The sequence below is a fragment of the Nicrophorus vespilloides genome, unplaced genomic scaffold (assembly GCF_001412225.1).
Source record: "Nicrophorus vespilloides isolate i.1.1-1 unplaced genomic scaffold, Nicve_v1.0, whole genome shotgun sequence".
Taxonomy (NCBI): domain Eukaryota; kingdom Metazoa; phylum Arthropoda; class Insecta; order Coleoptera; family Silphidae; genus Nicrophorus; species Nicrophorus vespilloides.
Window position 1 is genome coordinate 44 of NW_017095872.1, and position 15,881 is coordinate 15,924.

The following is a 15,881-nucleotide window of genomic DNA, read 5'->3' on the forward strand; positions in this document are numbered from 1 at the left end:
ATCGACCACTGTATGAAAGCTGAATATTTTGTCTTTCCAACAAGCCTACATACATCTTCGTACTGTCATCGAGTCGCTTGCTACAAGCTGTAGAAATTGAAAAAAAAAACACATACTTAACGTGTTATACATAACAGAGAAATGACGGTTTTCGTCAATTTGAAAACTAATACATATCATTAAATATTTTTAACTAACGTTTGTTTTATTTAAAAGCTTTCATATATTAAAATAATTTACAAGCGAGTATAAGAAATAAAATAAAAATAATCATCTCTCTCTATAACATATATAGTATATGAACAAAAATAATTAGGAGCAGTCTTGTGTAATTAATTGGATTAAGGAAACGATTAGTTGGCCCCGTTCGCATTACCCATCCTTTGCTTAAACTTCTTCATAAATTCCTTAGCCTGTTTATCCCCAAGTCTGTACTCTATGGCTTTAATAGCTTCTGTATCTGCAATGAACAAAACGTTTAAAACTCTACACATTTTCACCATAAAAGCAAATAATTACTTAAGTTGGCGGGTCGAATGAGTTGCAACCGTATCTGTGGTAGAGTATCGAAATCGTCTGTTGTTTTTGGTATGTTTTTGAAAGGAACGAAAGCTTCTCCGATATACTGATTATTGTAGCCCATTAGATTCGAATCTTTGACACTGAACATCACCAAACCATCAGAGAGATTCTGCTGCTCGGACGAAATCACACTGCCAAAAAAAGAAATACGAATCAGAGCTGCGAATATAAAAATTTCAAAATTTGCAATTACATTTGGAATTTTTCATCGTATAGCGGAAATTTGTTTTTGTAATGCGTCTGAGTTTTGGGCTTCGAAATTCCGATGAATTTTTCTTCTGGAAGCAAATGGACACGTACGAATGAATCGCACAATCCTAAAAACAACTTGAATAGTAATTTATTTCTTCGATATTCGAAGATTTATTACCATTGGAATCCATTGCAATGAGATTTCGTGCATTGATCATTTCCACGTGCATATCGCTGTTGTGGAATTTGATGCGGACTGTAAGTTCACCGTATTGGCTTTCAACGAGTTCCTCCTGCTCGTTGTAAAGGTCCAAGTGGATCTGATGGATGAGATCTGAAGTTTCGAAGCCGTTCAACTGAAGCAACTTCTGAATTCGAGCCAATTCTATGCATGAGGAATCCTCTGAACACTTGAATGATTTGATCATTATCTTTAGTGTTTCGTGTAAATTCGCGAAGAATGAGGGCGGTCTTCTTTTCTGAAATGTTAACAGACGCAATAAGAGAATTTACCATTCTTGGCCTAATGGCGTTGAATTACTTCTAAATTAGACTGGATCAATTCTTCGAGGATTGTCGCGAGCTGCGCCCAAATAATATCGAGAGTTTTGTTGAAGTTCTCTTCGTTGAGTTCTTCGTGAAGTGTAGCCAGATTGTTGTCTAGATACCTTAAAACGCGATCTATGCTATTGTTATCTTGATTGTAGAGTTCTGCGCCTTCGACCAAGAGCCTCTTCATGGACGGACACATTTTATCAACGACGGTCTCCAGCAATTCGATGATCTTATTTTTTACTGTATCTATCGCATTGTCGATGACCGTGTCCAACGTTCTTCGACACCTTTCTGCTTCCAAGGGACTCCTCAGGTCGGATAACTTTTGCGTCACGGCGTCCTTGCCCAACTCCTCGGTAAAGGGCTGCAGGGATTTTCGCACGTAATCAATATTATTTATTGCCAAACACCATTCACTGGTAACTTCGAACTTCTGCTCGTAAACGTTTCTAATATCGCCCATTCCTTCCACACGCGCAGACATTTTATCGGCGTAGTACACGCTACATTTGCAAATATCCTAAACAGATCAATTAACTTAATAATTAAAGGAACACAAGATATAAACAAATATTCTACTCACGTCAATTATTTTCGCGATGAATGTGTAACTTCCTTCAACATCTGGCCAATTCAGTTGCTCCCAAAACACTTTGATCTGAAAGCAAAGCAATTTTCAATATTGTAAACATTTTTATTTCAATATTGATTTCTGTTTACCTGATAGAAGATTGTTAACGTGTCGACAGCCGAAGAACTGTACTTTAGTGTCGCGTCCACCGGATTCAATGTATCCAATTCAACGGCTTTCTCAATGCGCGTTAAAGCTTTGAATACGGCAATATCCAGCCACTGTGCCACTCCTGAATAGAACCAGCTATAAAAGTTTCGGATATGGAAGGTATCGACCTCTAAAGGACATAGCCCAGATCCCAAACTAATAAAATTTAAACAAATATAATAGATGAATTGATGAAGCACAAATATATGTATATGTATATATATACTTACATTACGAATCTTTGTAGTACTAAGTACAGCTCGAAAAGACTGGTGCCAACCGTTAAGGGCTCTGTTGATTCTTCGGCAGCCGGTTCGAAGCCATGAAAGGAAAGCCTCTTTAGTGATTTGCAAATATGAAGGACTTCTGGTTCGGCCATGGTGGCGATTTTCACTTGGTAAATCATATAGAGCGATTTGGCGTAAGGAAAGTTAACGATATTTTTGAAAATTTTATCGTAAAACTCGGTGGCTCGCTGCAGATCGGTGCGTATGAGCTGCGTGATTTTTATGAGGTGCTGGAGCTTTCCGATGTCGGAATCATCGCTCCTAGGACTATTCTCCAATATATGACAGAACCAATCTTCTGCGCCTCTCTCCACCGCTTGAGTCAGTGTATTCCTAATATCCCACCCGTCGGAGGCGTTCATCCATTGGTATAACTTTTCTGGAAACAGATTCGTTCCTTCTGGAGGTTCCAGCATGGATACTTTCGAAACACATTCCAATACTTCGATCAGCTGCTTCATGGCGGTCTTCTCGTTCGAGCACTTCCTTCTAAGCTTTCTGATCACGGCGAAGACTGAAGGCAAAAGCTTTTTGGTAGCGTCCCAGAAAATTTTCAGATCTTCATCGCACGGAATCTGCGACTGCACAGGCTTAATCAATTTTTCGAGAAGATTGGAGAAGAGATTGAAGCTCAACGGATGATTTTGATGGATGGCGACGAAGACGGCGTATTGAGATAGGGCGACGTCTATAGGTTGAAGTCCGCTCTGTGCTATATGCTGACTGAGGAAGGTGTTGGCCTTACCGCTGAAAGTTCCTGACCACCAGTAAGGTGCAACCTAAATCATAATTATAAATGATTATCTTATATATCTTCGATGGAAATTTAATTTAAAAAAAAAGAAACTTACTTTAGAATGCTCAAGCTCGTGTACAAGTAATAGCCTAAGTAAATGCCGGTGCTCCTGCGCCGCAACTTGACTATTCTTCTCAGAACTGAAGTTCAGACGCACCTTCAAAACACCCTGCCTATTAATCTTGTGCTTCTTATCTAAGCTATACCACATGGTCATTCCAGTAACGGGAATAGCCTGTAAATATTAAAAAATATATTTATATTTCGGTTACTGGAAACATTTATAAATAAATTACGTTCAAAGGAATCTTAGCCCTTCCGATTAATTCGTTTTCATGTTGTCCAGTCGCTGCGGTGATGGCTATTTCCTTCACCAGCTTCCTGATTCCCTTTACACCTTTCACTTCGAAGAACTTGCCAAATTTCTCTCTCACACTCTCTGCGGCATCAAAATCCCAAACTTCTAAGCATAGAGTATCTTCGGAATTCTCACTGACTGGTCTAAACAAAAAAAAATACGCATACATTTACTACTACAATAATATTATTTTAAAAGTAATGTTTACTTACAAAGCAAAATGTTCTTCCCAGGTTGGGTTTAATGTTGCGCTCTTCACGGAGGTTGTGTATCTGTGCTGAGCGTTTGAAGCCAAAAACAACGTGACAAATGGATCACTGAGTCCATTGGAGTCTTTGGAACGTAAGTCTTTGGCTTCGATGACCTCGACGTTGAGATGTATTTCAGGGGCCTCCTTACTTTTGGCCTCTTCCAAAAGCTCCTGGTGTTTGTTTGGAGATATTTTGAAGGCGTCTTGCAGATAATGGAAAAGTTCCTCCTGTCCGAACTCGCAAGACTCGTCGCATCCGACATTGTGCAGGGTCTGGTAGAGTATTTCGGAGTACAGCTCGTCGATCTGAAAATTCGAACAAAGTTTGTAGTACCTCTGAATTGATGCATCATCTGATCAGAACGGGCTGTTGCGTTACGGTCATGTTGGCCATATAATTGCTGGTTTGCCGTTGGAGCACATCCTTACGGACGCCTCGGAAAGGGTTGATGCCGTGCACAGACCTTCGACGGATGCGTGGAATTGTCCTGGTGCCCAACATTTCTTGTCTCCGGTTTACGGACGCGAGGCTCAGCGTCGACGCGAACATCGCGTGTAGCGCACTCAGAAAACCGGAAAAATCTACTGGTTCGGGACGTCGCGACGCATCCAAGTGCCAATTCTATTCTGGTCAGAGCACTGATTCAGACTGACGGTATTGAGAGAAGCGCGAAATGTTCTTTCACACGGAAACTGGTGGGGCGCATCCCGTTCTATTCTTCGGGGGATTTACTAAATGTTTCTGTATCAATGTTTCTTTTGATACGACAATTATTTATCAGTCCAATTGGATGGATCGAGCGACGTGAACGAATGCGACATGGACGGCAGTTCGCGTCAAACTAATTCGCGTACTCCATTCTTATGATTGATTAACACGTTTTCTTTTCTTATAGAATTCAAATTGAAACAGCCTCAAATACTTCGAAAACACTCGTGACATAGACGATGTCTATCATATTTCAGCATTTCGAAAAAATACAAAGTTTAAATTTAACACTGAACTAAATCACCCAACTTTCGTAAAAATTGGCAACTCAAGTGGTCCTTAGATTATATTTGTCAATGCCATTTGTTTAATACTGATTTTTCTTAACATCATCATCAACTTAAGAGCTTAACAAACTTCAAATACACATAAATAATGCTTAAACTTAGTTAAGCTAAGTAATGTTTATCTAGAAGTAAAATAAAATATGTATTTATTTAGGATCAATGCAGATAGTCTCAATTGGTAATTGTAATTACAAAATTTTCAATGGCAAGCAGTTGGGTAATCGACCTTAGATTTTTAATAAATAAAATTGTTAGATAAAAAGAAAATCGACAAATTTACGTTTTACATTTTCTAATCGTATTGAATCAATCGTCTGGTTATTACGCACACATAAATTATAATAATTAACAACAATTAATTGTTTTTTTTTAATCTGGGGGATATACCATTATTGGAATGATACTTTATCGCGGAACTTCCGTTCGTAGTGTGAATTCCCCCGATTGCAGGGAATCCTGCAGTGAAAACGACCGCAAAATAAAATAAAGAAAGTATAAACAAGAAATTTGGCATTGAATTTGCGGCCACCGCAGTTCGGGTCAATTGAGAATAGATTTTTCGGTTTTCTGAAACATCAGACTCATTCAGCTCCGTACGGTCTATAAACAGATGTGAAAAAAATGCGGCTTACGCAAAACGCACTATTTATTAACGTTTTTCTATATGGACTAAAAATAGATACATATTTTTTTCTTTTCACGCTCCATCCCGAAACGTCGAGCCGCAATTGAAATACCTTTCAGCAATTGAAACCGATCGAACGCCAAAACGAAAAGTTCGACGATGTTAAATATAATTAACCAGCAGCCACGACGAACAGAAAAGCAAATAAAAAGAATCACACAAACGGCACAAACAAATCCTGAATGTCATCGTCGCTTTGGACGCTCGCCAGGATTCTTTTATTTATACCAAAATTGCGTGAACCAGGTTAAGGTTTACGAAGGGATCCGAAGAATAAAAATATATACTCACATTCCATACGACTGCGATGTAGTCCTCCGGTTCCGTCTCCTTCTCCGTATCCGAATCAGAGGTGGCTTCAGAGGTGGCTGTGGCCGTGCTCTGACCATCCTCGACTCCGCTATCATCGTCTTCACTTTCCTCCGGTATCGGTTTGATCGCTTCCGCGGCTGCTTCTGCTAGCTTAATCTTTTCCAGGTTCTCCAACGTGCTCGAGTTCTCGTTGTGCTCGGCCAGCAAAGATCCGAACTTCTCGAAGAAACTGTTGTCATGCTCCTGAAGCCTGAAAGACTTGAATATGAACATTTGTCTCGTAAACACGCACGATGGTCGCGCAACAAATGAAGTAAGAGGAAACAAAAAATAAATTGATAATCCCGGCTTCGTTTGGAAATTACACATGTCAATTTGTTACGTAAACAACGTAAATTATTGTGATCGTGTATCTTTCTGAGTGGATAGGATAGCGTGGTGGTAAATTGGACATGGCGAAAAACTAGCAGGAAAAATTCCATATAGCACTGTTAATCGAGATAATTGAATAGATTACATAACGCTACTTCCAATAATTGATGCAACGTTAAAAAAAACATGATGTATTCTACATGATTTAAACTTAAAATCACAGAAAATTAGTTTTGTTTAGAGCAATTTTTGATCAAAGTCTATAACCAACTTCTTTAAGTGGATTATTTCTGAACCTCTTAGCATTACATCATCATGCTCTACTAGAATGAGTTACGCATTAATTATTTTATATTAATTCAAAGATTCGCTTGGCACTTGACCAACTTCTGTAATATCATGCAACTCTTCAATGTTTATATCCTTATCTCCCTTTTAATTTCACTACTTACCCTGTCGTACGTCGAACTATAAATGCCATATGTTTGTATTCCTATAAAACACTTTAGAATATATTTACAACAAATTTGGACTTATATACCAGAGAGAAACAAATTTTTAAATAAAAACATCAGTAAATGATTAGAATACTTTCTAAATTTATTTATTTCTTTTCTGGTCCTTATCAATTCGGCAATGATCTCATCGGTTGCAATATCTTTCTGTTTTTGTCTAATTATTTTTCAAAATATTCATCACTTGGTTCATCAGAGATGAGAGACTTGAACGATGTCAATCACCTCACCATTTAATCTGTAAAAATACCAAAACCAAACCAAAGTATTCGGCATTCCATATACGCTTTTAGTAACGTTTTCAGCACATATTTCAATACTGGGTTATGTTTTTATTTTGGTATTTCCTTCTCTGAAATGTTTGTTCATAATTAACACGATCGTAAACATTGAAACCAAGAAATGTAAAATAATCAATTCATGTTACATAATTAATTCTAATTTAATCAAATTGTATTATAATTGAAATTATAAAGCNNNTTCAGATAATTTCAATCAAAAATCCAATATAAAGGTGTAATTGTAGTAATCAATTTAGGATTTTAGGTTCTTAAAGGTATATCATTTCTTTTTTAATATAGAATGTGAAATTTAATTTCAGAATGTGGTTCTTAATTATCTTTCTTATTGTATATTATACAATATGCAAGAGAGTATAACTGGTTGCTGGCAAACTTGTTATTTTTCCTATACGAATATTTTATATTCTATTTTAACAAAAAACCGGTTCAAAATCAAGGATTAATGACGACTGTATGATGTAAAAATAATAACGGCGTTTATTTAATCAAATAAATCACAACAGCAACATAAAAACAATAGTATACAGAAAATATTATTATAGCCTAGGGAATTTGTATCTATTTTCTTAATAATTTGCTCTTAAAATTTAGAATTGGAAGACTTTAATTGGAAGATCTGGTTAGTTAAATAATTCAGTTCAATTGGAGTGCAATTTATGTGAGACTACCGATGCAGATGTACTTGTAGTAGGTGTAATCTTCGATGCCGTGATGAGAGCCTTCGCGACCCAAACCCGATTCCTTGATGCCACCGAAAGGAGCCTCTGCTGCAGAGATAATACCTTCGTTCACTCCGACCATTCCGCATTCTAGCTTGTTGTAGACGCGGAAGATTTGCGATACATCCTGGGAGTAGAAGTATCCTGCTAAGCCTCGCTGCGTTCCGTTGGCGATAGCCAGACCTTCTTCCTCGGTCTTGAACTTGATGAGGGTGGCCACCGGTCCAAACACCTCCTCCTTGTACAGCTCCATGTCGCTGGAGATGTGCGTCAAAAGGGTAGGCTCGTAGTAGAGTTCGCCGTAAGCAGTTGCAGGTTTTCCTCCGAGGATGACTTTGGCACCCTTCGCGACAGCATCTTCGACCATCTTAGAGACCTTCTCGAATTGCGCTTTGTTAACTAGCGGTCCAACATTGACCTTCTCGTCAATGCCGTTTCCCATATTCAAACATTTGATCTTCTGCGCGAACTTCTCCACGAACTCGTCGTGGATGTCCTCCTGGATCAGGAATCGATTTGCGGAAACGCACGTTTGTCCGCAGTTGCGGAACTTGCAGGCAAGAGCTCCGGAGGCGGCAGCATCCAGATCGGCCGAGCTGAAGACCATGAACGGAGCGTTTCCTCCAAGTTCGAGGCCCACCCTTTTGATTCCAGCGGCGCATTGAGTGAAGAGCAGTTTTCCAACCTCCGTGGATCCGGTGAAGGAAATTCCCGCCACCAAATCGCTGGTGCAGAGAAGTTTTCCAACGGCCGAAGCGTTCGGTTTATCGCTTGTGATGACGTTGAATACGCCCTTGGGGATTCCGGCTTCTTCAGCTAATTTAGCCGAAGCTAAAGCTGTCAAAGGAGAATCTTCGGCGGGTTTGATGACGCAGGTGCAGCCGGAAGCCATGGCCGCGGCCGCTTTTCGCGTGATCATGGCATGAGGGAAGTTCCAGGGGGTGATAAGAGCCGCAACTCCGATGGCTTGCCTCTCCACCAACATCTTTTTATTGTTGCTCGGAGATGGGATGATCTCACCGCGGATCCTCCTTGCTTCTTCAGCGAACCACTCGACAAAATTGTTGCCATAGGTGACCTCTCCTCTGGACTCGCAGATAGGTTTTCCAGACTCCACGCATACGAGCTTGGACAGTTCCTCGTGGTGCTGGTCCATCAAGTAATACCATCTCTTCATCAGCTCGCTTCTCTCCTTACCGGTCTTCGTATGCCAACTCTCGTATGCGACCTTAGCCGCCTCCAGAGCCTTCTGCACATCCTCGACACCCATATCAGGAACGCAACCGACCACCTCCCCCGTGGCAGGATTCTTCACTTCGAACGTTTTCTTGCTTGCGGCCGTCACCCATTCTCCGTTCACGTACGCCTTGTCCTGGAGCAGATGCATCGCGCGTTGCACTAGATTTCGCGAGTTAGCAAACGACGAGAGGCGACTCGTCAGAACCCTCATCGTGCTGATAATCAGGCAAATTTACAAAATAACTTGGCAAGGTTACAACTACGCTCACTTGCCTGTGAACGTTAGCAGCGGAATAGTCCGAATCGATAATCGGTGGTCGGCGCATTCCTCTCGACACACGCGCATTCTCCAACTCCGTTCTCTCAGATGTAATCAACAGCGACATCCGCATCATTTGCCCGTCAAACAGAACCGAAAAAAGTGGACACATGACTTTGATCAAAATAAAATAAAAATCGGGCGCGTCACTAGCAAGTTGCGAAATAGCTCTACGATTCTGATTAAGCTTTATCATCCTTCCATCTAATTGAGTTAAACAAATAATGGCTTACATAATCTAATCCATGATAAAAGAACTCAACAGCTTACATTACTATAAATTTCCACAAGTGTTGACAATTTGTTTTATTACATACCTACTACGATGATTAATGTACAAACCATTTGACTCACATCAATTTACATTGTCATTGCTAAAACCATAGGCAACGCAGATGATTCAATTTACTATAAACAAAAACTTAAGTAATACTTTTGATTACTATAGGAATACAAATCAGTTTTTAAAAAGTATATTATAATTTAGAATATATGTTGTGTTATAAATGTTTAAAAATCAAATACACACGTAACAGATAAGAAGTAAATATATGATGAACAAGTCAGAAAAAATCCTCTTGTAAATATTTGACCAAAAAGTGTAATCTTTCAATTTTATTACACAAAATGATTCTCAAATTTAGTATCCATAAATTATTATAGTATTTTAAATAATTTTTTTAATAATAATAATTTATTGCAAACAAAAACAGATTGAACTGATGCAAAGGGCTACCGACTATAAGTCTTTCTGTCCTATGCCCTGACAATTTTATTATTTCAAAAATATTTTTGGGTGGATGCGCCCGGCACTGTAGAGTATGCAACCAAACTATCATCTCTGCATATGATTCACTAACTTCGTTCAATTTAAAAATCAGAAATAAAAAACACGTACATTTTTCACACATGAATAATAAATTATGCGGTTATATACGGGGAACGCATGACGAACCTGCCGGGCTACCAATTATGTCTTCGACGCGATTATAAATAGACCTGACTTTGCGAGATTCTCTTCCGCATTTAGAACCTTTTTGTTGCAATACAATTATTTGGTTAACGAGTTATACAAGTTATGTGTATCTCTAATATCTAAAGATAGAAATGTTTGTATCCTTTCATGATCTCACCGTTTGTCGTGGTCAGTAGCTTCATCCACGGATTTCATCCGTTTGATCTTCTCGAAAGTCCGAATCATCAGATCCTCGCTCTCCATTTTGTGAGTGAATGAGTGTGTTTGTTTGCTTTTTTTTTTGGGGTTTAGTTCAGTTCCACAGGTAAACTACTGAGATTCTAACACTAACCCACTGAACGCGACGCACAGAAATGTTGAGTCGGACGCAAAACTTCAATATGTAGCCGCACGTCCGGTTTGCAAGCACAGAACCATTCGACTGAGGAGAGAACTTTTCGAGCTGGTCAAGGTTCTGCATTAATATATTGTTACTCTCTTCTGTTATTTCACCGAAAAACTGAATAGGGGGGAATGTGGGCTGATTATTTTCGAATGCAATTAGCGATTGCATGCTATAAGCGAATTTACATGTAACGTCCCTGGAAATAATCATAGCTCATAGTCTGTACACTATAGATTCGTATTCAATTGCATCTCTAATTAAATTATTTTCAATCGCTTCCATTGTTTCCGAAATACTTTACTTTATCTATTTGTCAACTTGACAACAAAAATAAAATAATTAAATAAGAAATTGCTTTGATCTAAAAAGCCGAAAGTCCAATAAATAAATGTAAACAATTAATCTGTATTTACTTCAGTTATTTATAAATATTTAATTGCTTTAAATGAATCATGCAGTAGTTTAAATACATAAAGATGTAATTTTTATCTATGCCAATTAACACGTAATAAATATGAATGAAGACTGATAAAAACTTTCTATTCTTATCGCCTTCATTATTTTTATATTAAATAATATAAATAGCAATATAATTTTATTGTAGTTTAACATAACATTATGATCATAAGTTTATTGCTATAACATTTCCACCTACGAGAGCAAAGTATTTATATTGCAAACGAAAATAGAATTCGGTCGTTAAAAAAAACGCATTAAAGACATAGTAGGTTTAGAAATAAAGTAATATTTTTAAACGAGCGGAAAAACGCGAAGAGTGCAGTTGATTTAAAAAACACGTTTAGTCAATAGCTAATTTATATTAGTTTTGTTTTTATTATGTATACAATAAATGTTACTTTAAATTTTTAAAAGTAAAAAAAAACGTCTTTGCATTATGAAAACATGTTTAAATGTAAATAAAAGAGATTCTGTTCAGGTCGTTGACTTTTCGACCACGAGGTAGGTCGAAATTTACTTGTTCGTTTCTTTTGAGCGCTATCAAAATTTATTATGAATATTTATGTAGTTATTCATAGTTTAAGTAAATAATTAATTTTCGTTGATGTAATTCATTTATATTGTATAATAACAGAAAATTATATATTTATATTTTATTTCTATTTTTATAATTACGTAACAACCGTGATCCTCCCACTGTCCTCTTGGCAATCCCCAAGGTCATTGTGGTAGGGCAATAATGTTATGACTGCGATGTGGTTTTCACAATCACTTTTCTCCGAAATATATTAAGAAATCTTTTGGACAACAAAAATAAAATATTTTAATGAAAATTATCAATAAAAAAATAACTACATTTTTCAGATATCTACATATATGTTTTTTTAATAAATTAAATAAATTTAAGGAAATTTATAACGTTCTAACAATTACATATAAAACCTTTATGGCTACAATAAAATAATTCAAGATTATTAAATAAGTTTCTCAAACTATTTGTCAACAAGCAAAGAATATTTGAAGATTTGATAGCGGTATTTGCAATATGATAAAATGATGATTTTAACTGTACATTTAGAAATATCATATATGAAAACTAAACTATGTCATAGTTATTTCCATTAGCCTTCGAATCAATACTCTCTTTATACATTCGAGCTAGATGAATAGAGGTTTTATCAATAATTAAAATTAAAAATTAAAGTTTTTTTTACCTAGAAGTTTTCAGTAAATAATCAAAGTCGAATGGAAATGGCGCTTTCATAAACTGAACGATTCGATTTGCTTACGTCAAAAATGCAATCCTACAGCTGTGCTGAACCAACATGATCTAAGTGTATTATTATAACACAACAGCTAACGTTGTTCTCGTGCTAATCTACATCTAGTCTACACAAGAACCTTACAGGATGTTCTTCCATTTCACGTAAAACCTCTTTAACCCCATCTTAACAGTTTTTCAGGTTGAACTGACGCAGTTCAACAACGCGACCGATCGATCCTGAAACTACTACATGAAAAACAAACCGAAAAATAATTGAAACGCAAATATTTTATTTCTCGTACTGAATTTCTACGCAACGGACGTGAGTCACTACTGTGTGTAGTCTGGTTTTCATTTAAAAGAAGAGCGTAATTCCCCTCATTCAGTGCGTTGAAGTCTGTAATTGTATAAAATTTCTTAGAAATTAATGTGTATCAACTATACAAACATCTACATGCGATTTATAATTAAGGCAATTAGATTTTGGTTTTAATTATTATTGTTTGAATTGTAGGGGTATTGTGGATGTGAATGCCATTGACCCTAATTGCGTAACAAAGTGAAGAGGTCCGTTCCGCGTGGACGCGTCTCTTTAATTGTTATCATTTCCATAAAACACGACGGTCAAATGGGATTCGGAAGAAGCTCGCGTTCAGAGTTTCACGTTTCAATTGTTGCGTGAATCATGTGTCTCCGAGTTGAAGCAAACAACTACTAGAAAACGCGTGCTTCAATTGTTTTCCGCGTTTCACGTATCAATTGTTCCACGGCCAACCGGGGTTTCAACAATGACAAAGTAAACAATGGATGATGGACTTACCGCTCGTTGCCGAATGGACCGATTTTCCTGTACTTCCATCGCAGCAACATCATAGGTAAAATTGGGAATTGCGCCTTCGCCTCTTCCATGCTGCTGCTGCTTCCAAATTAGAATTGAGCCAGATAAACCTTTTATCACCTTCTTATATACTTTCACGTTTTTTATTTACCTTTCGCACTTTCGCGTCATTCGGGGTTTTCTGGTGAAAAATAACTTTCGCTTCTTTTTCTTCTTCCTCCGGACGCTCTTGATCTGAGGTCTGGTTGGCTTGTACATGGCATTAGAACGTTTCAGAAAACACCTCTCCTCCTCTTCCTTGATGCGGAACAGATTTGCAAACATGTTGTTTATATTATAATTTTTTTTTGTCGACTTTGCGTGTTATTAGAACCGCGTGAATATGAAATGCGTATCAAAGAATTCCCATTGTTCCAGGACTTTCCGCGCTACTATCGCACTCGCACTGAAAGACCCGAAAGGCCTCAATGGCTCAGGTCGCTCCTCGTTCATCCAACCATGAATGGGCTTTTTAAAAAGCATTACGAAAACAACACGAAGAGGGGATTTCCTGTACGATTTGCACACACGAAATTCCGGAAAGGCATCGCCAATTGTGCAATCAGTGTAATTAATACCAATTAAAAGATGATTATAATTACAAACATTGCAAATTCGCACATTCGCAATTTATAGTAATGCTGCAGCAGAATATGGTAATAACTAGATTTAGAGAAAAACCCAGAAAACGTTCATATACCACTTAGAAATGTAAATTTAGAATTATTGTGCTCATACTAATTTGTTTGCTTTAGTGATATTTAGAATGTTGTTAGTAATCTTATTTACTCTTTCTCAATTAGGCATATTATTTTCAATTAACATTACTTGGAATTACGTTAATCAATCACATTAATTAAAATATTATCACGTTTAACAAGAAAGTATATGTGGGTTTATTTTAATAGACTTATCCAAATAACAAATATAAATCTTTAAGTTGACTGAAAGATTTAAATTTAAAAAAAATCAATATGGAGGATTACTGTATTATAAGTTGCATAACTAAAACGATTAGTAACTAAGCAACCAGTGGTTGGTTATCCCTGATTATCCCTAACCTCTTGTACTTGCTTGAGGGATTAGCGTGTAAACGTTGATAGAGTGAGAGTGTCCAATTCAAAAGTCAGTACAAAACAAGCTGATTTGATTACGAGAGAACAAAGCCTTCTATCAATAGTAATTGGTTGTTCTGTCCCTGAGGTGAGGAGTTTTAAATGATGGATATTAACATTGAAATGCGAGAAAAGCAACTGGAGAATTTCGATCAGTTTATATCGAATTCAAAGAGTAATTTAGATGATATTCTGTCCACCCTGGATTGGACTGCAGACAAGATCAAAGCTGTAAGTATAGATATATTTCAGTATATGAAAATGGTAAACATTAAGTGAATGTTTTTAGGAAAACAAGAGAACAATATGCCCACAAAACCCTGGTCATTTGATCCATTTGAAAGGGTATAGGGAGCATGTCGATGATTGCAGCTTGAAAGTCAATGGTTATGACTTGAAGGAGAATTTCCTTGCAGAGCCTGGAGAAAGAGGCGATTCAAATGTTTATTTCGGTGAGTCTTACATATTGTTGGGTTTATAATAATATTAACATTTCTTTTGCTTTTGTAGATAAAGCTGAAAAAATTAAAATTTTATCGGAAGCCCATTACACAGTACCTAACTTTAGAACAGGTAAGTGCTTTGAATTTATGAAACGCCATTCGGAATGTTCATTTCTTTGTGTTTATTTCAGAAAGATTAACCAATCTATATATAAATTGTATTATGAATATCCTTTTTTATTATATCCTTTTTTTATAATGATAATTGTTTATTGTGTATTGTGTATATGTGTATTGTTGTATTTTGTGTGTGATAAACGTTTTAAATTGTTGGGATTGATGATGTAGGTTGGAACGGAATGGACGAGGACCCCAAAACTGCGGACAGATTAATGACTACCTACAGTCCGGATGAGAGGTTGGCACTATATGAGAGGGCTAGGATCGCCGCTAAAGCTCCGAAAGAAGTACCCGAATTCAATTTGTATGTGAAGAAATACATGTGCGTTTGATCGTTTGTAATATTGTTGTTGTATGCAGGACTGGAGCTGTTAACGAAGCGAATAACAAAGAGTTGACCTACGAGGAGGTGCTGGAGCAGGAAAGGAACGCGAAAAGGAGGAGGATCAAGTACAAGTCGGTGCATACGAGCAAGAAAAATCATACGGAAGTGTTGAGGGATGTGATTAAGAATCAAATGGAGGCATACGAGGACTGGATCAAGGAGCAGCAAGAGGGATCCCAGAAATCGACGAGTAGGAGTAGCGTGCATTCCGGACATAGCAGAGACTCGAAACGGCGGAGGTCAAGGGAAAGGAGCAGCAGGCGGTCATCACACGAGCATCAAAGCAAATACAGAAAGAACAGAAATTAATTAATTTAACGTGCCAATTAGTGTTTTAAATATTTGTTTTGTATATTTGGTTGCATATACTCGTACTAATTTTGTATTTATGTAATTAAATTAATTTCTTTATTTTTTTTAATAATAATTACTTCGTTTTTTTTTGTATATATTTTATATAAAATTTATTGGAACTAA

General features: G+C 37.1%; 3 protein-coding genes across 8 annotated transcripts; 1 reads left to right on the forward strand and 2 right to left on the reverse strand.

The window, feature by feature from the left end:
- Positions 1-254: 254 nt before the first annotated feature.
- LOC108567388 (protein unc-13 homolog D) lies at positions 255-13,628 on the reverse strand. 5 transcript variants are annotated; one of them, XM_017927810.1, is made up of 14 exons: positions 13,394-13,628; positions 13,225-13,320; positions 5,834-6,104; positions 3,764-4,107; positions 3,490-3,694; positions 3,249-3,428; positions 2,341-3,176; positions 2,050-2,266; positions 1,913-1,987; positions 1,316-1,849; positions 953-1,253; positions 776-899; positions 520-713; positions 255-460 (listed from the first exon to the last, which is right to left on the reverse strand). In XM_017927810.1, the coding sequence occupies exons 1-14, from the start codon at positions 13,564-13,566 to the stop codon at positions 354-356; spliced, it is 3,657 nt and encodes a 1,218-aa protein (XP_017783299.1). In that variant the 5' UTR covers positions 13,567-13,628; the 3' UTR covers positions 255-353. The 5 variants fall into 5 exon arrangements, with proteins under 5 accessions (XP_017783299.1, XP_017783318.1, XP_017783309.1 ...); XM_017927829.1 differs by lacking the exons at positions 13,225-13,320; positions 13,394-13,628 and adding an exon at positions 12,547-12,897 and having other exon boundaries at positions 256-460; XM_017927820.1 differs by lacking the exons at positions 13,225-13,320; positions 13,394-13,628 and adding an exon at positions 10,454-10,750 and having other exon boundaries at positions 256-460.
- On the reverse strand, positions 7,572-9,338 carry LOC108567416 (glutarate-semialdehyde dehydrogenase DavD). Its single transcript, XM_017927858.1, has one exon. It carries the CDS (start codon positions 9,210-9,212, stop codon positions 7,698-7,700), a length of 1,515 nt encoding a protein of 504 aa, XP_017783347.1. The 5' UTR covers positions 9,213-9,338; the 3' UTR covers positions 7,572-7,697.
- Positions 10,465-15,760, forward strand: LOC108567419 (U11/U12 small nuclear ribonucleoprotein 48 kDa protein-like). 2 transcript variants are annotated; one of them, XM_017927884.1, is made up of 8 exons: positions 10,465-10,542; positions 12,919-13,279; positions 13,660-13,937; positions 14,485-14,627; positions 14,686-14,848; positions 14,907-14,969; positions 15,188-15,323; positions 15,380-15,760. In XM_017927884.1, exons 4-8 carry the CDS (start codon positions 14,499-14,501, stop codon positions 15,711-15,713), a joined length of 825 nt encoding a protein of 274 aa, XP_017783373.1. In that variant the 5' UTR covers positions 10,465-10,542; positions 12,919-13,279; positions 13,660-13,937; positions 14,485-14,498; the 3' UTR covers positions 15,714-15,760. The 2 variants fall into 2 exon arrangements, with proteins under 2 accessions (XP_017783373.1, XP_017783363.1); XM_017927874.1 differs by lacking the exons at positions 10,465-10,542; positions 12,919-13,279; positions 13,660-13,937 and having other exon boundaries at positions 14,135-14,627.
- The last annotated feature ends 121 nt before the right edge of the window (positions 15,761-15,881 follow it).